Source organism: Xiphophorus maculatus, chromosome 1 (assembly GCF_002775205.1).
Source record: "Xiphophorus maculatus strain JP 163 A chromosome 1, X_maculatus-5.0-male, whole genome shotgun sequence".
Classification (NCBI taxonomy): domain Eukaryota; kingdom Metazoa; phylum Chordata; class Actinopteri; order Cyprinodontiformes; family Poeciliidae; genus Xiphophorus; species Xiphophorus maculatus.
Window position 1 is genome coordinate 5,635,766 of NC_036443.1, and position 20,677 is coordinate 5,656,442.

The 20,677-nt window shown below is 42.8% G+C and overlaps 2 protein-coding genes across 3 annotated transcripts; one reads left to right on the forward strand and one right to left on the reverse strand.

Moving 5' to 3' along the window:
* The first annotated feature begins 406 nt into the window (after positions 1–406).
* Positions 407–9,282, forward strand: kiaa2013 (KIAA2013 ortholog). The gene is made up of 3 exons (XM_005804838.2): positions 407–1,875; positions 2,915–3,768; positions 6,151–9,282. The coding sequence occupies exons 1-3, from the start codon at positions 918–920 to the stop codon at positions 6,199–6,201; spliced, it is 1,863 nt and encodes a 620-aa protein (XP_005804895.2). The 5' UTR covers positions 407–917; the 3' UTR covers positions 6,202–9,282.
* Positions 9,283–9,771: 489 nt separating this feature from the next.
* LOC102219498 (polyhomeotic-like protein 2) lies at positions 9,772–20,353 on the reverse strand. Of its 2 annotated transcripts, XM_023341272.1 has the most exons (7): positions 19,995–20,352; positions 17,222–17,387; positions 16,792–16,870; positions 16,321–16,432; positions 14,328–14,451; positions 13,496–13,709; positions 9,772–12,160 (listed from the first exon to the last, which is right to left on the reverse strand). In XM_023341272.1, exons 2-7 carry the CDS (start codon positions 17,360–17,362, stop codon positions 12,006–12,008), a joined length of 825 nt encoding a protein of 274 aa, XP_023197040.1. In that variant the 5' UTR covers positions 17,363–17,387; positions 19,995–20,352; the 3' UTR covers positions 9,772–12,005. The 2 variants fall into 2 exon arrangements, with proteins under 2 accessions (XP_023197040.1, XP_023197047.1); XM_023341279.1 differs by having other exon boundaries at positions 17,222–20,353.
* Positions 20,354–20,677: the final 324 nt, after the last annotated feature.

Sequence of the window (20,677 nt, forward strand, 5' to 3'; positions counted from 1 at the left end):
GTGGACATCAGGTAGGCGTAAACACAATTTCAAGGGATTTTAGAGATTACAACTGTTGCGGTCAAAACAAAAATAAGTAGAGTCACACTTACAAAATAATCGTTATTGGGATGGTCCAATACCACAAAGTCACTGCTTCTACACAGCCAGTAACATCAGAACTGATAAAAGTAGGTTGATCTCTCCAGAACAACAAAAGGTCACAGGTACAAGACAGAAGCTCTTCACAAATGCCAGTTCATCTAATATTTTACAGAACTTGTTTGTGTGAGTGTTAAAGTATGTATATTATATAGTTGTTTTTAAGGTTAGAAGATACTGTACATAGGACAAAATGAATTTCTGAATTACATCTCCGTCCAGTTGATGGCGGTAATACACCACGTATGTTAAACTGCCAGAAAAAACGATAGAAGAAGAAGGAGGAGGAGGAGGAAGAAGAAGAGACCACCGGAAGTGTCAGCCGTTGGAGTCTACTACAACGTCAGGTGATTTCTTCTCGGGTTGACTAACAAACGCAACTGAAATATTTTGGACGTGATACTTTTGATGAGCTTCATGCTTACTTGGCGAAGAATGTCAGAGTTAAAAAGATGCGAGAAAGAAATGTTCCACTGAGTTGGTTCTCAGCGCTGATAGCTTACTTAGCTAAGCTACCCTCCCCGGTGGAGCCTGACAACTAAACTGAATGGAACACTTTCAGTTTACCTTCAGCTGAGGAAACTGAACCTTAAAGTTAATGCAGCTCCTTAGACTCATCGCTGCCTGTCGGAACTTGAGCTAACACCATAAATGTAGCTTCCTGAACGGAATCCGACACCTGAAATGAATGCAAGACTTTAAAGCGACCCGTAAGCACTCGGGGTCTCGTGTTGACGCGCAGACTCGCATCTGGGCTTCCGTTGTTTGAACATAAAATGTGGCTGCAGCAGAGACTGAAGGGGCTACCGGGCTTGTTGTCGAGTAGCTGGGCGCGAAGGGTCCTCATCGGACTGCTCCTCTTCCTCATCTTCTACTGGTACCTGGGGGCAGAGCGCAGGTGGACGTTCCTGGGCGGTTCGGCTGTGCCCGGAGGCGCGGCGGGGGAGTGCCTCCAGAGTGAGATCCACAAGTGGAAGTCCATAGCGGATCGGGGAGAGGGGGTCTACAGCACGCACTCGGAGCCGCTGGACACGCCTTTCGTGACGGGGAACGGCCATATTCTGATCGATGTGGACGCCAACAAGTTGTGGGTGGCCTCGTCTTCACAGCCGGGCTCAGCCCCGGTTCACCAAACCGAACACTCTCCGAGGGTCAACGTCCACCTTGTGGGGAGACGAGCCGAGGCTGAAGCTAACTTGCTGGGGTACCGGAAGGGAGCAGTGCTCTCGGTCCGGTGCGCCTCGCCGGCCGCGGTGCAGTCCGCCCGGGACTGCGTGTCCATCCGAGAGGAGTTCATCGCCCACCGGAGCCGACCCAACGTGTACCTGCAACGAATCCACATCAACAACCCCTCAGATCGGGTCGCTAACGTGGACATATCACCCGGCAGCCCAGGATCGAGGAGCAGGTTTTCCTCCAGCGTGGACACGCTCGACGACAGAGAGGTGGAGCTGTCCTCCGGGACGGTGCAGGTGGAGAACAGCCAGGTCGTGCTGGTCGTGGTGGTCACCAGAAAGCTGAAGAACAGGATCCAGGTCGCTGCAAAATCCGAGTACTCGGACAACATCCTGTCTGTGGTCTGGACCTCTGAGCCCATCGAGTCCTCGAAGCTGGAGGCGACCTTCAGCAGCCTCAGAGATGGCGCCAAGAAGGAGATGGAGGAGCTTCTGAGGGCTGACGTGAAGGAGCTGGTTCAGGAACACCAGCAGGCCTGGATGGACCTCTTTAGCTCAGGTAAGCGGCTCACTGACTCTTGTGTTTTTACTATTCTGAGCCAAACATCATCCAGATCTGTGCTAAACTGTCAGCCCATCACTCAATCCTTTATGCCTTCCTTCCAAGCTGCCTGAAGTTCTGAAAGGAGCTCGTGTTATGTATATTTTAGACAAATGGTGCCATTTTTCTAGCACAATCAAGTAGAAGTGCACTGGTAACAGTCTGCTGGCTGATCACTGATCTTCACAAAGCCTGACCTGCCATACAAATATTTTTGTCTGAAATGTTGCTGTATATAGAAAGAAAGTCCCTGAGTTGGCAACTGTGGGGTGGCAGTTGTTAACTGTAGACATGCAGACATGACCTGGTGTGTGGGTCTGTCAGTCAAGCCTCTCTCACAGCAGAACAATAGAGGACAGTGGTCGATTTTTAGACCTTTGCTCAGGTGGATAAGATCGTCCTCACATTTAAGTATCGTCCGATCTCTGAAAATTAAGGCCAGTTCATCAGTGCACTCCTCAGGGCTTCCCCCAGAGACCTTGCTAAGTTCGGTGAGCTTAGCTCATCGTGTTTTTTGTACTGAAAAATGTTACCTTGACAGGAATTGTAAAAACATTACTGGTTAACTATACTACTGGAAGACATTGTTAACAATGCTTAAACACACAACTATAGTTTTAAAATCATCCATCCATCCATCCATCCATCCATCCATCCATCCATCCATCCATCCATCCATCCATCCATTTTCTTACACCCTTGTCCCCTAGTGGGGTCGGGAGGTGCTGGTGTCTATCTCCAGCTAACGTTCCGGGTGAGAGGAGGGGTCACCCTGGACAGGTCGCCAGTCTGTCGCAGGGCATTTTAAAATCAACAAGCCAAAAAAAACCTCAAAAAACTAGTAAACCAAATAATTTTTTTTGTACATCTGTTAAATCTCAAATAAGGTAATAAGCCTCTGTTGTGCTGACATAAGCAGAATATCGACAAGCATTTGCACACATTTGGAACGGAAACCCAGCTGCTGACCAGATGAAATTCTGTCTGTTGAATTCAGGTATCGAAATGAGAAAGATCACGGACTCCAACACGCCATCCAGCCGCACCGTGAACAACACCCTCTACTACATCCTGTCCTCCTCCACTGCGCCTCTGCTCGACCAGCGGCTGAGCACGGAGGAGCGCGCGCGCCTCGTATCCAGCCTCAACTACGCCGACCACTGCTTCAGCGGCCACGCCACCATGCACGCAGAGAACCTGTGGCCCGAGCGTGTGAGCAACACGGCTCAGATCTTGCAGCTGGTCACGCTGTGGACCCTAACCCTGCAGAAGAGGGGCTGCAAGGTGCTGGTTGCCGCCGGCGCCCATGGTGCCATGCAGGGCATGGTGCTCAGCTTCGGCGGCCTCCAGTTCACAGAGAACCACCTTCAGTTCCAGGCCGACCCGGACGTGCTGCACAACAGCTACGCCCTGCGGGGGATCCACTACAACCAGGATCTGATCAACCTGGCCGTGTTGCTGGACGGTGAGGGGAAGCCCTTCCTGCACCTGTCGGTGCGGCAGCAGGAGGCGGCAGTCAAGCTGTACGCCTGCGAGGCCGGCTGCCTCAACGAGCCCGTCGAGCTCACCTCCGAGGTCAAAGGCCACACGTTCCCCGTCATGGTGACCCAGCCCATAACGCCGCTGCTCTACATCTCCACCGACTTGCGCCACCTGCAGGACCTGCGCCACACGTTGCACCTCAAGGCCATTCTGGCTCACGAGGAGCACATGGCAAACAGATACCCCGGCCTGCCCTTTCTGTTCTGGTTCAGTGTGGCGTCGCTCATCACCCTGTTCCACCTCTTCCTGTTTAAACTCATCTACAACGAGTACTGTGGCCCCGGCGCCAAGCCTCTCTTCAGGAGCAAGGTATAAACAGCGCTGACAAAAGCCAGCTTCACTCTAATCTGCTCTCTTGTTTGTGTCCAGCGTGTCTTCTCTCTGCTCACTCTCTCTCTCTGGGGCTCTTGGTCTGAAATGAGTTTGTGTGAGTGAACACCAGAGCGGGCCGCCATAGCCTTAAACACTTTCCTTTTTCCCCCTCTGTTGAGAGGTGATTGGTCAGCGTTGGTTCTGGGTGGAAGGACTTGGTGCTCTGCAGCTGCAAACAATGAAACGATCCAAGCTGAAACCTTTTTCCTAAGATCGGCAACACGTCTGGCTTCCAGCATCTCGTTAGCACACTTCCTGCTCTCTTCACGTCCGCCGTGGATTGGAAAGAAACGTTGGTTGCTGTGGAAGGACAACAAGGACAAGAAATCTTTTCCTTTTGTCGATATTTTGCTGTTCATCTCTGCCAGTTTGAGTTTGTTGGAAGAGGTGTTACATTTTTATTAAGGTCATCATCTGGTGGGTTTCTGAAAGTAAATAAGAACATCCAGAAGTCCTGGTCAACCCCAATTTTTCTGTTCTTTTCTTCCCAGCAATCAGATGTTCTTGTAATGTTTTAAAGAGGTCCTCATTTGGAGTTCTCCACACTTTCTGAAGCAACACATCAGAGGGAGGTTTTTCTTTTCTTAGAACTCCAACCTCTAATTTTTACGTCCCCGAAGTATAGGATATTCAGACATGTTGAACAACTGGACTGAAAATATTGGAAAACAGCAGTAAAGTTGCCAGAGAAGCTTTTAGAACTATTGATCCAGACCAGTTCAAAAGATTACTAGAATGTCTGAGTGCTTGGATGGACTGGATCAGAATCCTCCATTACTGCAGATCTGTCTGTCATAGAAACCTGTAGCCTCATGTGGAAGAACAGCCAAGTCTTCACCTTATGCATAAATGGTGTAATGTAGTCAGTAGGAGGCGCTGTGGGCTAGATGACAAGTGTTGGTGATAAACCCAGAGAAATGAAATGACACCAGACCAGGTTGGGGTTCGGTTATCATCTTTAACTGGGCTGATTGGTTCCCATCTCCGTGCCTGAATCAGCTGATCAGTTCTATAATCCGGTACGGAGTTTTACTTTCACAAGTCTTTGTGAAAAGTGCAAATATACTTCACACAACCAGACACCTAAAACCTTGTTGGTACCACGGAGTGTTGGGGCCAGAGTAAAAGATTTTTTAAAAATTACAACAAAGTCATAATATTAGTATTATAAAGATGCAACATTACCAGATGAAAGTCAAAAAAGTTGTTTTTTAATGAGAAAAAAGCTTTGATAACTATTACGATCGAACGTGAGCAGCTCAGCAAGTCCCCGATACTTTCTTTAAAACTTACTCTGTTTGCAGAATTGTTTCAAAATCTTGCTGCTCATAATAATTTAACTCTGATGTGTTAAAAGATTAAGTAATACTTCATATACTAAAGTATTACTTCACAAGTTGCTTAACAGTCCCCATTTTAGTTTGTGATTATTTTTTGTGGAGAAATTCTCATAAAATGACCACTTCATTCTCCTACTATACAACCATATTCTGGTAATATTATTACTTTATTCTTGTATTGTCATGACTTTCTTGTCGTATGACTTTTTGTAATGCGACGTTCTTGAAGTGAAAAAGCATTCTTGGCCTGGCCCTAATACTCCATTATATGTTGGAAACACTACATATGAAATGTATTATCATTATTACAGCTAAATATAGTTTTTCAAGAACTATATTGATTGTCTTAATGCAGACAAATCAGTTTGTTCCCACACTTCTAAACTAGACACAAATGCCACACACACACACACACACCGTTGATGCTCAGTGTGATCAGTGAGCTACTCTGAGCGTAACTCCTTGCGGTCTGATGAGTCGGTGTGGTGACGCTGTGACTGTGATCAGGGATCAGAACCTGGTGCTCAGGAAGTCATCTGGAGGGACATCCTCAGAGAGGATTCTGGGATTCATCAGGCGGCAGGTTGGGGTCGACATGATGGAGCCCTTCACAGCTTTTTGTTTCCTCTCTGAGGAGGGTGTAGACCTCTGGCTGTCAGTTGCTGTTTCCAGCTGTGGTGCCAAGCAGCTGGGCGGACCTGCCGCACTCTTGAGACGGGCCGGACTCTGAATGCATGAACTGCTCTGTCTCTCTGCTTGGACTCTTTCTGCTCTATTTTTCTTCTGCCTTTTTCATAATGTTTTATATTGAATCACATGATTAAATTAACAACAAACTTGTGGCTTTGGTTCTTTACTGCTCACACCCCCTCCTGCTCCTCCTCCTCCTCTGCCATTCTGTCTGTGTCTAGTCAGGGGTGGGGGCAGACAGTTTCCGCTGTGCCTCACCTGTTCTAACACTCCGCTCTGACTCCACCAGGTCTCCAGCAAAAGGGAAGACGACAGCCGCGACTCCTCTGAGGTCGCTTAAGCGTAGCTTCAGCGCGGGTTTGCTGCTGCTACTGTTGTTGTGGACATATTGACATGGTGGGTGGGTTGTTTGCTGTTCGTTCCGATCCTAAGACCTCTGATCTCCAACTCGCCTACTGTGTTTTATGGAAAATAACATCCAACATGGCGGAATATTGCTCAGAAATCAGCTGGGAAACCAAACCACAGGGCTGGAATTAGCAATAGCGTTCATAAAAATAATTTGTTTTACTCTGCATGAGTACATATACTGAAATTGTGTTTTAAAAAGAAAATCACAAGTTATGAGAATTGAATATAAAACCGGTCTTTTGTAGAAAGTCTCTAGATTAAGTCTTTAAAAAAAAAAAGTCCTGATTGGTTCAGACATGGTGGTGTGAGCCACCAGGTCAAACAGGAAGAGCTGAATCTATGCCAGGCGATCCAGGTGGAAACCAGCAGTTTCAGCCTTCTGTTCACCTTTCACACATTTCATTAGAACCTGCAAAACTATTGCAGCATGCAATAGTTTTCACCATTTACTTCTGTAAACCTAGCTTCAGTGTGATAAGCAGGCATGTTTTCTAATGGCGTTGTGCAGAAAAAAATATTTAAAAACCAAGTTACCTTTCTGGTTTTAATATAACAAAAACATACGTTGGAGTAAGTAGTTTGATGCTGGTGGTAACAAAGTGCCTAAATATGAATTTAAATTAATTTTTTGTGCAGTTGGTGTATGTTGATTATCATTTTTCTGTGTAAAACACTACAGAGAGACACGATGAAGGACTGTTAAGCAAAGGTAGGGAGGGCTGGATCAGGCATGCCTGTATGGAGGATTAAACAGGACAAAATTAATACTTTAAGTCGTTAAATAAATTCACCATAAAATAAATTCTTAATCAGATGTTTACATATGCCATGAAATAATTAAAATACACACTTGTAATATCAGATAGTTAATCAGATGTATATTTATTTCAAGGTGATATTTCTGAGGCATGTTAATGAAACAATCTGTCAAATTCGCCTATCAACCAAGCAGGGATAACGTCGATCTACTTAACTCCACTAGTTTCCACTAGAATGCTCGGCATTCTAGCAATCCTTCGACTTTATCCTCCACTTAGTCTGGATGATTGTCTGCTAATTGTATAATCTCTCCAACTCCCAGAAAAGCTCCTGTAGAGACTGCCATGATTTTCAAAGAATCAAGCTAAACTAGTGGAGTACAAGTTGCCCCCTCTGATTTTGATATGCGAGTATGACTGATTAAAGTTATTAATTAGTATTATTTAATTAACTATCTCCATTGGCTGTTATAAGTTTGACTCTTTTTTTTTTACCCTCCATATGTATGATTGCGTACTGGGGACAGGGCTGATTAGACAGCAGAAGCATGAAATGGTGACAATTGTTCTGAAACATTTGGGCCCCCCTTGGGGTCGGCCGGTCATAATTACAATGCAGCTTCATGTATTTATTCACAGCCAGTCCCAGTGTTGGTCTTTACAACTAAAATCTTCTGCAGAGGAGGGTCTGGGTTTTTCTTTGGAGCTTTAACAGTTTACCCATTCAATGCCTTGCTAGTTGTTCACAGGGAAACTGAACAGTTCTGCTAATAAAGTATTCAAGTAAATGAATGTAAAGCAGTGATATATCCGTACAATACAGGGCAGCGCGATTTTCTATATCAACACCTTTTTAAAATGAATGGCCTGAGTCATTTCTTGCCAAAAAGTGACTTAGGCCATTATTTTAGGAAGGCTATGATATGCCAAGTCACATAGGGACTTGTGATAAATGAAGTGTTAATGTCGTTCTGCATTGGGGTCACTGCAGACATTGACCCTAGTAAAGGAGTCGTCTATCCAAGTACTAGGAAAATAGTTTCTTATTTCCATCTCAATAACAAAGTTTTATTTTTTTTAAAATTAGCTTTGAGTCAAAGTTTGTAGTTCTGGCTTCAAAACAACATAGTTGTAGATTTGTCTGCCTTATGACCACTTTTCCATCCAAAACAGTTTGGTGCTGCATTTAACAATATCATCCAATCTGCCACTGCCAATACGTCTGAACACATCTTTACAATATGCATATTATAATAATGACCAACTTGGGACATAACGTTCAGGCCTAGTGTGAAACTACACAACAGCAGAAGCTGTCCCTAGAGTGACTAAGATTTCTCCAGGGAGAGAAAACGTGAAAATCTGGCTCTGACAGAGAAAATGTGAAGAAATGGGACTGTGGTGAGTTCTAGACGAATTGTGGCTGTAGTTCTGTGACTGAACTGAAACATGGCGTTCAGTTCAGTCAAGCTTCAAGCGGGACTCTGATGGAGAATCCCAGGCAAGACTGTTGGAGTCGGTGAACACGACTCCGTCCTTTGGTTGACTGGCAGCCACTGTGTTTAGCTTCTCATGCTAACCAAGTCCATCCTCTGATGGCACGTTAGATCGTATTTAGCCTTTTCCATCATTTTATTTTTAACCTGAAGCATGTAACCTTTCTCCAGTTCACCATCTTTACTTCTCATTTTCAGCATTTCTCATAACATCTAACCAACATCAGCTTTGACAAGTCATGCTCTGCCTGGTTTTTCTAGCTTTCCTCGAGCTTTGGAGGTGTCTCTGAAAGTGTCGCTCAGGTTGCCTGACCCCTAGTCTGGATTTAAGCCCCAACATCAGACTCACTTAGGAACTGGACCCTGATGGACAGCTTCCTCACTGTATTTGGGAAATAGATTATTCTGGGAACGCAGGGTGTATTGAATCTTCTTTGGGCTTTTCCCCCTTCCAGACAGAACATTAAAACTGATTCCTCTGTTCACACACGGTAGTTCCACTTGGCTTCATTCTGATTTTTAGGTCCTTTTCCCTCAGTTTTCATTTTCCAGGTGATTTATTTTTGTTCCGTTTCTCTTTATGGGTTTGTTTATTGTTTCTTCTTTAATGTGAACTACTGAATATGTCTGAATGAAGAAATAAGTTAATTTATTGAACATTTGCAATAATCCCAATGCTTTGTACTTGAAGTCTTTGTGCTTATAAGTTTGATTTGGGTTTATTTTGGGGAGAATAAATCACTTATTAAAATCTGGCATTGTGTTGTCACTTTCTTCAAAATTCTTTAGCACAGAGTTTAATGTTCTGGTGATGGTGACACCTCAGACAAAAAAAGTTAAAGGTAAAAAGTTCACGATGCAAAAAGAAGCAACAGGAGGAGCAAGAGGGATCTTTAATAAATCATTAATATGAATCTGTGAAAACTGAGTAATTTAGGTTCAAAAAGCTCCTAAACCACAGACTAGAAACAGTGTTACTTTCTGTCAAACTGTTGGTATTTCTTATAGATTCAGCTGCAAAAATCCAAGTTATTTTTTGGCATGGGGGGGGGGAAATCTGCCAGTGGAACTAGTACTCAAGTAATTATTAATTTAAGATGGGCTCCTATATCTTGCTGAAAAGTTGCCTCAGGCTAATTTAGTCTTATTTCAGGTGTACTAAGATAAGTATCCAGAGTTCCTGTAGATAATCAAACTCCAAATATTCACCACCATTAAAATAAAAACAGTAAGTCAGGCACAAAGAACAGATCTATTGACTTTATTAAAGTGTGTTCTGTGTGTAAGGCCAGAGAACATGTCCAAGGACTGAAACATAGTCTACTCTAGAGGAGAGCGTCACCATTCGCATCCAGCGGTATGTCAGCAGAGCATCTCTGGCTTCAGTTCCACGTGACTTTGGTAAAGGCTTGATGACGGAACAGGCAGTCTTTTTTTTCCCTCCTTCTTCTTTTGTGTATTCTCTAATTCCCACCCATGATTTTGGCAGCTTTATCTCTCCACTCCCACAGGCACTTATTGCAGTCACATTTGTGTGCATAGACTTTCATATAATTGCCTGGGGGAAAGAAAAAAAAAAAATCTGTTTGCTCCGAGTCAGATTGATTCAGAGCAGCACCAGAGGAAGTGAACGGAGCTTTTACAGCCAGACCACTCATCCATTCATCGACTAAACACCAGATGCAAAGCAGACCTTAAGGATTTTCACATTAAATCTTCAGTTTTTTAGTCCTATTGAAGAATTTTGGTAACCCTCCTGTCATTATGCAGAGAAGTAAAGAATCAATACAACAAATAATCACAGCTTGTGTGTCACAGTGTTTATCAGTGTCATTCTGAGCTGTGGATCAGTTTCTAAGAGTGCAGCAGAAAACAGCTGTCGGATGCATCATCGTCTGATTGTGAGCGAATCCAGAATGAACCTGAACATTTCCAGATGTGGGCTGGTAGAGCTTGTGCCTTGCAGTAAGAAGGTTTTCTCCCACAGTCCAGAAACAGAACTGGGAGCTTAGCTGGTCCTGCATGTTGCCCTGGAATGGACTGGTAACCTGTCCAGGGTCGACCCCACCTCTCACTCTCACCATAGCCAAAAGGTGGATAGATTTCCCAACGTCACCACAATGGGTCAATGTCAAAAACACTTGTATTCCATCCTGACGGTTTATAACCTGGGACATCTACTCCTTTCCTTCTCTACAGCCAGTTTTTATTAATTGTGAAGTTTAGATTTAAATTGCTTCAGCATAAACATCCATCTGAGTTATAAACCCCGTAGTTCTGATTCAGGACTGTTAGATTTAAAGCTGCAGTATGTAACTTTAATTACATTTTTTTTTTTTACCGATTTGTTCAAATACAGTATAATATGAGAGAGATAATCTGTGAAAAGATAGATCTTCATCTCTTCCCTGTGCTACTGTTGCCTTTGCAGAAATGCACCACTCCCAGTTAAAAGCAACCAATCAGAGCCAGGAGGAGGGTCTTAGTGCTGTCAATCAATGCTGTTCAACATGTTAACGGTGGAGAAACAACTTACTATTACAGGAAAACCGTTTATCCACCGTCATTGGAAGTCATGCTAACTGGACTGAGCAGGCTCTGCTGACGGGGAGAAGCTGCATCTTAGCACAGAGCAAAGTGGGGAGAGACCTAGCTCTGATTGGTTGTTCCTAGACAGCACTGGGAAAAGGCAGAGGAGTTAAAACAAATTTTCACAGGTTGCCTCATACCATACTGTCACGGCAAACTGACAGCTTCAACAAATATGTAAAAAACAAACAAAAAAAACATTTTCTTTTAAAGTTACATACTGCTACTTTAACAAAGCAGTGAGAAAACACAGACTGTGACTGAAGAAACTTTGTTCCTGAAATGTCCAACATTGTCTGAGGACACAGCAGGACAGAGCAATGATTATCAAACCGATGCAAACACATTACCTCAAGACAGCCGGGAGAAAAAGCCCCACCCTCTTTCTCCTCCACCATGTCCACAGACTGGGACATGGGGACCAGACTGACAGCTGGTTGACGGGACTTTCCAACCGCCACCTGCTGGTTCTAACTGGTGGTTAGAACCAGCAGGCTGTAATCAGCCCACGGTGGAAGGCAGCATTACTTTAGTAGTTTTCTGCTTTTTAACAGCGAAGTGACTTGTGCAGGTTAAGCCATCAGTCATGCTAGTACATTTGCACACACAGCACAGAGAAAGTCCCGATCTCCTGATCAAGCAAGTGTCTTTAGTGAAGACATCAGACTGCTGCTGACCTGAAGCAAGGGGTGAACCTGCTGGATGGTCACCAAATCTATGTGGATTCTTGAAACCGGCATCTGTCTCCAGCAGACAATACCTTTAGTCCCTGAAGTAGTGTGAACATGTAAGAGGTGAGACGAGGAAACACTGAGAGAGTCTTTGAGGTCATGATGGATATCTGAAGATCCTGAGCAGGCCTGCTGTGTCCGGTCAGTAACAGAGACGAGCTACGAGTCTTTGAGCATGCTAATCTGAGCAAAGATTTTCAGAGCTGGGCCCAGTTTGATGTTCATGGTTCCCATGAGGTGGTCCTCCTTCAGCAGAAGCAGAGCCTGCCCGTCAATCTCCTGAGAGCGGAACTCCTCTGCAATCTCCAGACAGCCTGCGACCAACAACAATGACAACCTTCATGTCAGGGTACGGTGCAGCGCTTTTCATTCACCTGTTTGTTCAGCTGTGAAATACAAAGGCTTATTAGGGCCATTGTAGATGGGGAGGAGGAAGTCGATTTGTTGATTTCTGCCAAAAACCTCTGAAATTTTACAATTAATTTCAATCTTTTTTCAAGAAAAAAAGTTGAACATTTTCTACTTTTGAAACTCAGAAATTTCTAATTTTTTTTCTAGAAGATTTCAGAGATTGAACTAAAAATTGTAGTTTTTTTTCCAAGCTCAGAAATGTCCTTGTTTTGTAGAAAATTCCTGAGATCCTAATATTTCTCCGTTTTTTTGCTGAAATTTACTCCTTTTTTCTATCTACAGTGGCCCATTGGACATGCTGCCATTGGCTTAAGTTACTAGAGGACAACTTTTCCATCGCCCTGGAACTTTCTTGTTCTACTACTCTACAATTTGCAATATTGTAGAGTGTTATTTTAACTGTTAGCTTTCTGTTTTTCTTTCCATAGAGGATCTTCCTGAAGGAAAGCAGGAGCTGAGATAATGCTGTCAGGAGCTAAACATTCTCCCTCTCCTGCTAATGACTTTCTACTTTACATTAACAAAGAAAACGACTTCAAAACCAGTTGATCTGTTTCTTGTTGTGCATTCTGCTCCGTCTTCTCAAACCTCCGGCCGGTTGTGGCAGCTGGCCGCTTGCACTGAGCCCAGTTCTGATTCTGCTGGAGGTTTCTTCCTGTTAAAGGGGAGTTTTTCCTGTCTACTGTAGCTACATGGATCGTTGGTATGAGGGTTTGCTGTAAAGTCAACGATGCAACACAAACAACTTGAGATTGTGGACATTTATCTTTTATACTGATAAGTTCAAACAGGTGCCATTACTACAGGTGGAGGATAGAGGAGCCTCTTAAAGAAGAAGTTACAGAAATCTTGTTTGTTTGTTACTGACCAAATACTTATTCCACCATAATTTGCAAATAAATTCTTAAAAATTCAGACAATGTGATTTTCTACTTATGTTTTCTCATTTTGTCTCTCATAGTTGAGGTCTACCTACAATGTCAATTACAGGCCTCTCTGAGAACTTGCACAATTATATGCTGACTAAATACCCCCCCCCCAAGCCCACCCTGTATATTTGAACCTGTATATATAATTCTGACCCTGCGTACAGTCAAGAAAATCTTCAATAAATTCACATTTGTGCGCACAAGTTTGAGCTTAATAAAAAATATCACCGAAATCAATTGTTGCACAGTAATTCTTCTAACTGGAGCAAAAACTATCATCATGTCCAAGGATCAGCGTGCCGCACCCACCTGGCAGGGAGGATATGAACCCATAGACATCCTGGATGTTCCACTGACCCGGATCGCTGTGGGGATGCGGCGGGAGGTCGGGGGTCTGCACCGCAGGAACCCGAGGGGCCGTAGACAGGGGGGGTGACGGGACTCTTTTATAGCCGGACAGGTCTGAACACTGACTGGACTCTCCGTGAGCAGGGTGAACAGCGTGACCAGCAGAGGGCGCAATCTGACAGAAACGAGGAAATCAACTCATTCCAACATTTGAACCATGAATCAAAACCTGAGGTCAGCTTCAGAGAAGACAGTTTGTCCGAAGCTAAACAGTAGCTTCTTTGCCATGCCAGAGCCTGCTGTGAATGCTAAGGCTAGTTAGCAAGGCCAACAGCAGATAGCAGCAGATAAACAGTTGTTTTTTTTTTTAGTTTTATTGGCTCTAGTAGCGGATAAACAGTTTTCCTGGAAAGGTGAGTTGTTTCTCCGTCATTAGTACGTTGAGCAGCGTGTACAGACAGACAGACAGCGTTAAGACCCTCCCCCCGTCTCTCATTGGCTGCTTCCCAGTCCTGTATTTCTGCAAATAGTAGTAAGACCACAAGTAGGAGGCAGAGGAGCTTCCTTTTTTCATGTCTTATATGAAAGTTTTTAAAAATACGTAAAATACCCCAAAAATCTTAAGCCTCGTTTATTATAAATCCTGAAAATAATGATGTCAGGAGTTCTGTGCTTTGTTTTGCACACCGGTTCCTCTTCATACTGTCAAAGTTGGATTCATCACGTCAATTATAAAAGAGCAGAAATCTTCCACACAAAAATATGTCAAATAAAATGTCTCCAGCTGCCTCACCTTCTTTTTAGAGTCCAAGCTGCTGTTCTTGTAATTCCCATTCAACGTTCGTCTCTTCAGGTTCTCTAGGCTGGTTCTGCGGTTCGGGAAGAGACCCATTCTCTTTGTGCATCCCACATTGTAGCTACAGGAATATTTTAGAATATTGAAAAGAAGTAGTGTAAATGCCACCTTTTCCATTAATTTGGTTATTCGTTAGGAAACTCCACGTCTTGACTTATTTAAAATAGATGGAAAAAGACACAATAACTTCATAATGGGAGATTATTTTTTTTTCCCCTTGATGCTTTGCCACTTTCATAGTTATTCAACACAGTCACTGTGAAGGTCAGCCTAAACATGATTCTGTTGATTAAAATGGTTTTGCCTCTTGAAAAAGAAGGAATTTTCCTGTTTGTTATAAAGAGGGAGCTCTTCCTTTATTTGTCTCCAGGTTCACAGAGCAGCGTCATGTGAAAAAAAAAAAGGTCACTCTTGAAATGAAAAACTACGTAAAGTTGAACTATAAAGGAATCTTCCTAGGGCTACATTCCAGATTAAATCTATTATTCATACTGGCCTAGCTTTTAATGAAAAAAAAAGAAGAAAAGTCAGGCCTAATTTATATCTCCTAGGCTTCTGTCCGCTCAACTAGAGAGCGCTGCTTAAGGACCCAAACAACTTACTATGATTGATGGAACCAAGAATTCTGGTGCGATCTGGAACACCAAGTCTAACTCTGAATGGCTGAACAGCACAAAACACAATGAAGGTTTTGAAGTGGCCAAGTGAAAGTCTAGACAAATCAAAGTGGAGAAGCCCTGGTGTGACCATTGAGAAGCCCTTCATGCTCATCAACGCTCTAATGCAGAGAAGAGTGGCCAAAAAGCTAACTAAAAGTTGAACTATAAAGCGTAGGATGGCTTTCTTTCCCTTTATGAATGAAATCAGTATTTAAAAGCCACTTCTTATACATATTTAGGTCAGGGGTCAAGTCCAGCCTAGGAGAGCAACTGTAGATGCAGTTCTTCTCCAACCCGCCTGATTTAAATGAACGGCTCATTAAGTATGCAGAGCTGCTGCATACTGTAGATGAAGGACTTCAGTTCTTTGACTACCTGAATGAGTGTTGGAGCAGGAATGCATCTAAAAGTTGCAGGATTAGACTGGGGTGCACATGATCTAGGTGATCTGAGTTTTGATTGATGATCGAAAGCTTAAGTGAGAAAAAAAGCAAAAAGGAAAGACATTTGCAAGGGGATAAATTAGGGCGTGAAAATAAAATCTCTGGTTTTTTCACACCATATCCAATTTCTCATGTTAATTTTTTCATAGCTTTATTTTCTGAAAGGAAACAAGAAATTAGAAATGACAGAAAATAGCTTTAAAAAGTAGCTTTCATTGCAGTCACCTTTTATGTGAGTTGTTAAATGGAGTCTTAGGGCCAGGCTACAAAATATTTTTGTTTAATTACAAGAATATAGTCAAAGATGCAAAAGAACGTCTTGAAATTACGAGGGGAAAAGGTAATTTTAATGAGAAAAAAGCTTTGATGCCGTTATCCAGATCTGATGTAACCTGTTTAGTTCGTGTGGTTCTTTCTTCAAAAATAGACACGTTTGCTTTCTTAATCATTTCAATGTTCTGAAAATAATTTGATGCTGATGTGCTGAAAGATTATTTCCTTACCTGTAAAATGTTCATGTTGCGGAGTTCTCATAAAATTACTAGTACATTCTCCTAATAGTAAGCCTTTATTCTAATAATATCACTTTTTCTCATATTATTTCAATGTTATTACCATAGAACGTTTTTTCTAGTAATAGTATGACTAGTAGGGTCCAAATATTCCATCATCCAAATAAGGTCCAACTGTTGTATGTTTATGACTCAATGTTTGCCAGAACTCCCCAATAAAATTGAGATTTTATTTGGATAATTGTGGATAGATCCGAATCAGAGCAAAAAAAAACAAAAAACAACAACCTCAGAATGAAAAATAAATCGGACTCACCGTTTAGCACACACTGTGGAGCAGAACCTCTTGGATCTTTTGAAGATGTAGGCAAAGTCCACCTTACCGCAAAGTTCACAGGTCAACATGGGCTCCTGCTGGGCCTTTAGCTCTGAGAGGACACACAAAACACAAAGTCACTGTTGGATGACTCCCCAGTTTTCCTTCTGTAGAACTGAAAGACTCTTCTTGAGAGGAGGAAAAACAAGGAGAAAGGCAAGGAAACACACTTTTCAACAACTCTATTCCAATTCACTGTGTTACTTATATTGTGCAGCACTACAGGAGAACAAAACTGCAGTTCAAGGATAAGAACTCACAGTTCCCGGCACATCTCCCTGATGTACATTTTTCTTAGAATAAGGATTTGTTGGCTATGTATGTATGTATGTATGTATGTATGGGTGTATGGATGGATGGAAAATGAACTTTACTATTGATCTAAAAACAAAAACAAGGAAAAATGTTTACCCTTGGAAGATAGGCCATCCATCTTTGAATCTGCTGCCCGTCTCCGGAGGCTCTCTATAGAAAAAGATGGACGCTCCACCTACAGAAAAGAAATGTATTGATTCAGCTGATTGATAAAAATGCCACGTATAGTGAACTGCTGGTATGAGCTCAGCTTAAGATGGTGCTAATAGCATTAGATTGTTGAAACAAAAAGAGCTTTGCATATCTAAAGAAGATTAATGCATTCTGAGGCATCAAAACAAGAAAAATTCCCTGAAGGATTACCACCAATGGCATTTGGAAATAAAGACCTGCCCCTAATCAAGCCAGCCTGCATTACTGCAAGTCAGAAATGACTTTAGGTGTGAAGCTGTATGTCAGAAGAGGTTCCCAAATCTCTGTTACTGCTGACATTCCCCAACAGACCAATGCATGACCAGGTACTCACAGGGAAAGGCTCGGCACCTTCCTGGATAACGAAGCCTTCAATCAGGTGCGTCAGGATGTGGGACTTGTCTATGGCCTGCTGAGCTGTTTTGCTGTCTCCATTGTGCTGGCTGCTGTCAGTGCTCCCATTCCCAGAGGTCATGACTGGAGCACAGGCCGCCCCAAACCTGTCAACACAACAGCAACGTACAACTGCCTGAATCTGAAAGAGTGTTCAAATATAGAAATGCAGCACAGTCAGTGTGTCCGGTAGCTGATGAACCAGGATCTCAGTCCTTTTTAAATGTTGCCCTTCAGACACACCTGAGCATCTTTAGATAATAAGCAAGAAGCAACATTGAGAAAGGTCCAGCTTAAAACCAGAAATCAGCTGGGAGGACTGGAAGGGAAGTTACATGAAACATCTCCACCACCATATCTACAGAGGCACAGGTTCCAAAAGCAGACAGATGTATCTAGGTATTGGTATCTAGATACAGTAAAAGGTTTCTCCTTCCTCTTCTCTTTCAGTTTTTCTCTTCAGAGGTCACCACAGCCAATCATATGTCTCCATTTAGTCCTGTCTTCTGCATCCTTTACCTTCACTCAGACTGTCTCTCCCCTGAACGTGTCCAAACCGGACCCGAGTGAAGAGTAAAGAGGAATCATCTTTTCTCTCTTTTCCAGTTCATAACTCCACCTCCATCTTTTCCTCTACCTGTTCCCCGCTTTAACTCCAAATCAAAATGTTATCTGCAAACATCATAATCCACAGAGTCTTGCACCTTGTCAAACTAGATTTAGTTTTCTCTAAATCTAGAAATACACAGTGCAGCTCTCGCTGGCCTTTTCTGTACACTCCATCAGCATCTTTCAAGTAAAAAACTTGCATCTGTAATTCTGGCATGAAACCGTTCTGCTGCTCACTTCTGACCCAAGTCTGGCTTCCACTAATCTGTTCCACAGCTTCACAAGTGTGAGCTATTTTTCATACAGCTCATACCTGGAGTTGTATAAAAAAAACAAATTCATACCTTGAGTTGTATGAAAAACTCAAATGGGTTTTTCCTCCATACCTGTCACAATTCTATACTTCTTAATAACAGACGCCACAACACCTTCCCTCCATTTCTCAGGCATCTTCTCAGTCTTCAAGATTTTGTTGAAACAACCAAATCATAATCTCCAGGAGTATGTCATCAGGACCCAATGCCCTTCCCCTCCTTCTAAGTAGAAAACCGAGGCAGTCATGGTGTGGAAATTAAAGAAGCACCCGGCACTCTTATTAAGGTATTGCAGTTTTCAATCCTAATGCTAACAAGCATGTGTGTTCAGCAGATAACTGTAGGCTGTACCCAAGCAGCTAATGCCAGTTTGTCATACTTGTTACAGAAAATATAAAATATGAAAAAAAAAATTATATTTTGCTCAATAAGCATTTAAAACCTATGTAAAATTCAGCAAGGTCTTAATCTGTATTTTTTTTTTACCTCAGTATATTATTTTCATAGAAGTAGGAATAGTTCACAGTGACAATAGTCTATTTTTTAAATAAAGGTAAGCAGATAATATTCTACATCAATACTGTAAATTTCAGATTAGATAGATAGACATTTATCAACCTTGAAATATCTGACAATCCATACTTCTTTACTTATATCAACGTCAATATTATTTCAAAGAACACAAAGTTACTCTCATAGCTGACAACAATTTTTATTTTAAATATAAATTTTTTATTTATGAGATAAACAGATTCATCAAAAAGTAATCATCCATGCCTTACCAACTGTATTCTGCTTTTAAGCAGCCATATTGTCTCAGTACTTTCTTGATCAATTCACTTTTGCTTATTTACAAAGCGACAAATTCACAGGAAATCTCTTCATAAAAACAAACAGAACCAATTAATTTACAGAAATGTCAAATTTAATACAACACAAGCATGCAAACAGATTCAAATCCCTCAACATACATTCAAGCCTGCATACAGGCCAGAACATACATCCCACTTCTAACATAATGTAGCCAAATTCAGTTTAAATGCCATTTGGTAAAGATGGATTTAATCTCAGCAGATTAAATCCAGACACTAACTCTGCAGCAACACCTAAACTGAGCAATCATTTGGCGACTATGGAAAGGAACAACAACTCCACTTAATATGAATAAAACCTCCAGCAGAACCAGAACCAGGATCGGTCTGAACGGTCATCTGCCTTTACAGAATAACACTTCTCAAGGTTTTCTGAAGACCTGTCAGTTTGTCTGACCCACTTTTAATCAGTCCACAAGATCCTTCAGACAAAACATAGTAATAATAAACTCAAGGATTGAAACATTTGACACTACAGTATTCAAGCAGCTTTAAGTCCACTTTCCATCTACTTTGAAAAAGAGAAACGCGCTCCATTATTACGAAGCAGCAGGCTGTGGTGACCAGCGGCTGCTGTTTGGCATTCAACAATAAGGAAGCCTTAAAATTGAATAAATAGAAGCGTATATTATCAGGGAACATTTCCTCTCCTGGGTAAGTTTAGGTTCCCCCTGGTGAGAGCAGTTTGTTTACAGCCATGCTCGTTCTCCACCGAGCGCGTCGGAAGTTTCTTACTCTAAATCGCACAAAGTAAATCTAAACTGACGTGAGGGCGACATTAATCCAGTTAGTTGGGAGCAGAAGTCAGTGTTGGGCAACAAACATGTAGCCTTCCTATCGTGTGTTGGTTAAAAGTACACCAGGCTAAAGTCATTTCAGCAGCACGCGCCTGTAGGACCGAAGCTAACAGTTGGCTTACTTTAACCGTCCGAAACCGGTTCGGAATCAGTTTCGGGCGCCCTGCACGGTAACAATGGTCCGGGGAAGAAAAGCTCTTTGTTCAGCGGCTCCAAGCTGAACAACTGCTCCGCTCCCGCCGCTGGGAGGAACACCAGAACACCGGCCAGCCGGCTGGAACCCTCGCCGGTAAATGTTCACCGCATAAAGCGAGCCGAGCCGCCTCGTTACGCCGGTAACCGCGATGTTACCGACTGCCTCATCGTTTCACCGCGGTCCCCACGCTGTACTTTCAAACGGCGTTATCAACATCCATTACAACTCATCGCTCCAAACGGATCAAGTCGGGATGTGAACGCGCATAGTTTCCGCCAACACACGTCAAAATAAAAGCACGCTCCGTTGTTTTGGCCGGCGGTCAGTCTGCTGTCCACCCTTACTCTGAAGAGGCTGCCCGCATGGCGTCTTTGGACGCAGGTGAGCTTCTCGGAAAGGCGCTAAAATCACTTCAAGCTGAGATCGAAAGCGCGTTTATTTTGATATTCCCCATCATGTTCACCAACAGCTTGCCTGAAGAACTGATCTCCCACTGACTAGTGAGCGCTGCTACAGCCAACTGGGATTACATCAGTAATATGTGGAGCTCCGGAAATGCATTTTATTATTTTCTTTTTTGGTTGTTTTGTGTGTGTGTGTGTGTGTGTG

Excerpts from the sequence above, each read along its gene's own strand:
- kiaa2013 (XM_005804838.2), top strand. The coding sequence starts at position 918 with ATGTGGCTGCAGCAGAGACTGAAGGGGCTACCGGGCTTGTTGTCGAGT. Across the intron at positions 1,876-2,914 it reads GATGGACCTCTTTAGCTCAG|GTATCGAAATGAGAAAGATC; the intron begins GTAAGCGGCTCA and ends TGTTGAATTCAG. Across the intron at positions 3,769-6,150 it reads AGCCTCTCTTCAGGAGCAAG|GTCTCCAGCAAAAGGGAAGA; the intron begins GTATAAACAGCG and ends TGACTCCACCAG.
- LOC102219498 (XM_023341279.1), bottom strand. The coding sequence starts at position 17,362 with ATGACCTCTGGGAATGGGAGCACTGACAGCAGCCAGCACAATGGAGAC. Across the intron at positions 16,433-16,791 it reads GGATGGCCTATCTTCCAAGG|AGCTAAAGGCCCAGCAGGAG; the intron begins GTAAACATTTTT and ends GTGTCCTCTCAG. Across the intron at positions 13,710-14,327 it reads GCTTGGACTCTAAAAAGAAG|ATTGCGCCCTCTGCTGGTCA; the intron begins GTGAGGCAGCTG and ends CGTTTCTGTCAG.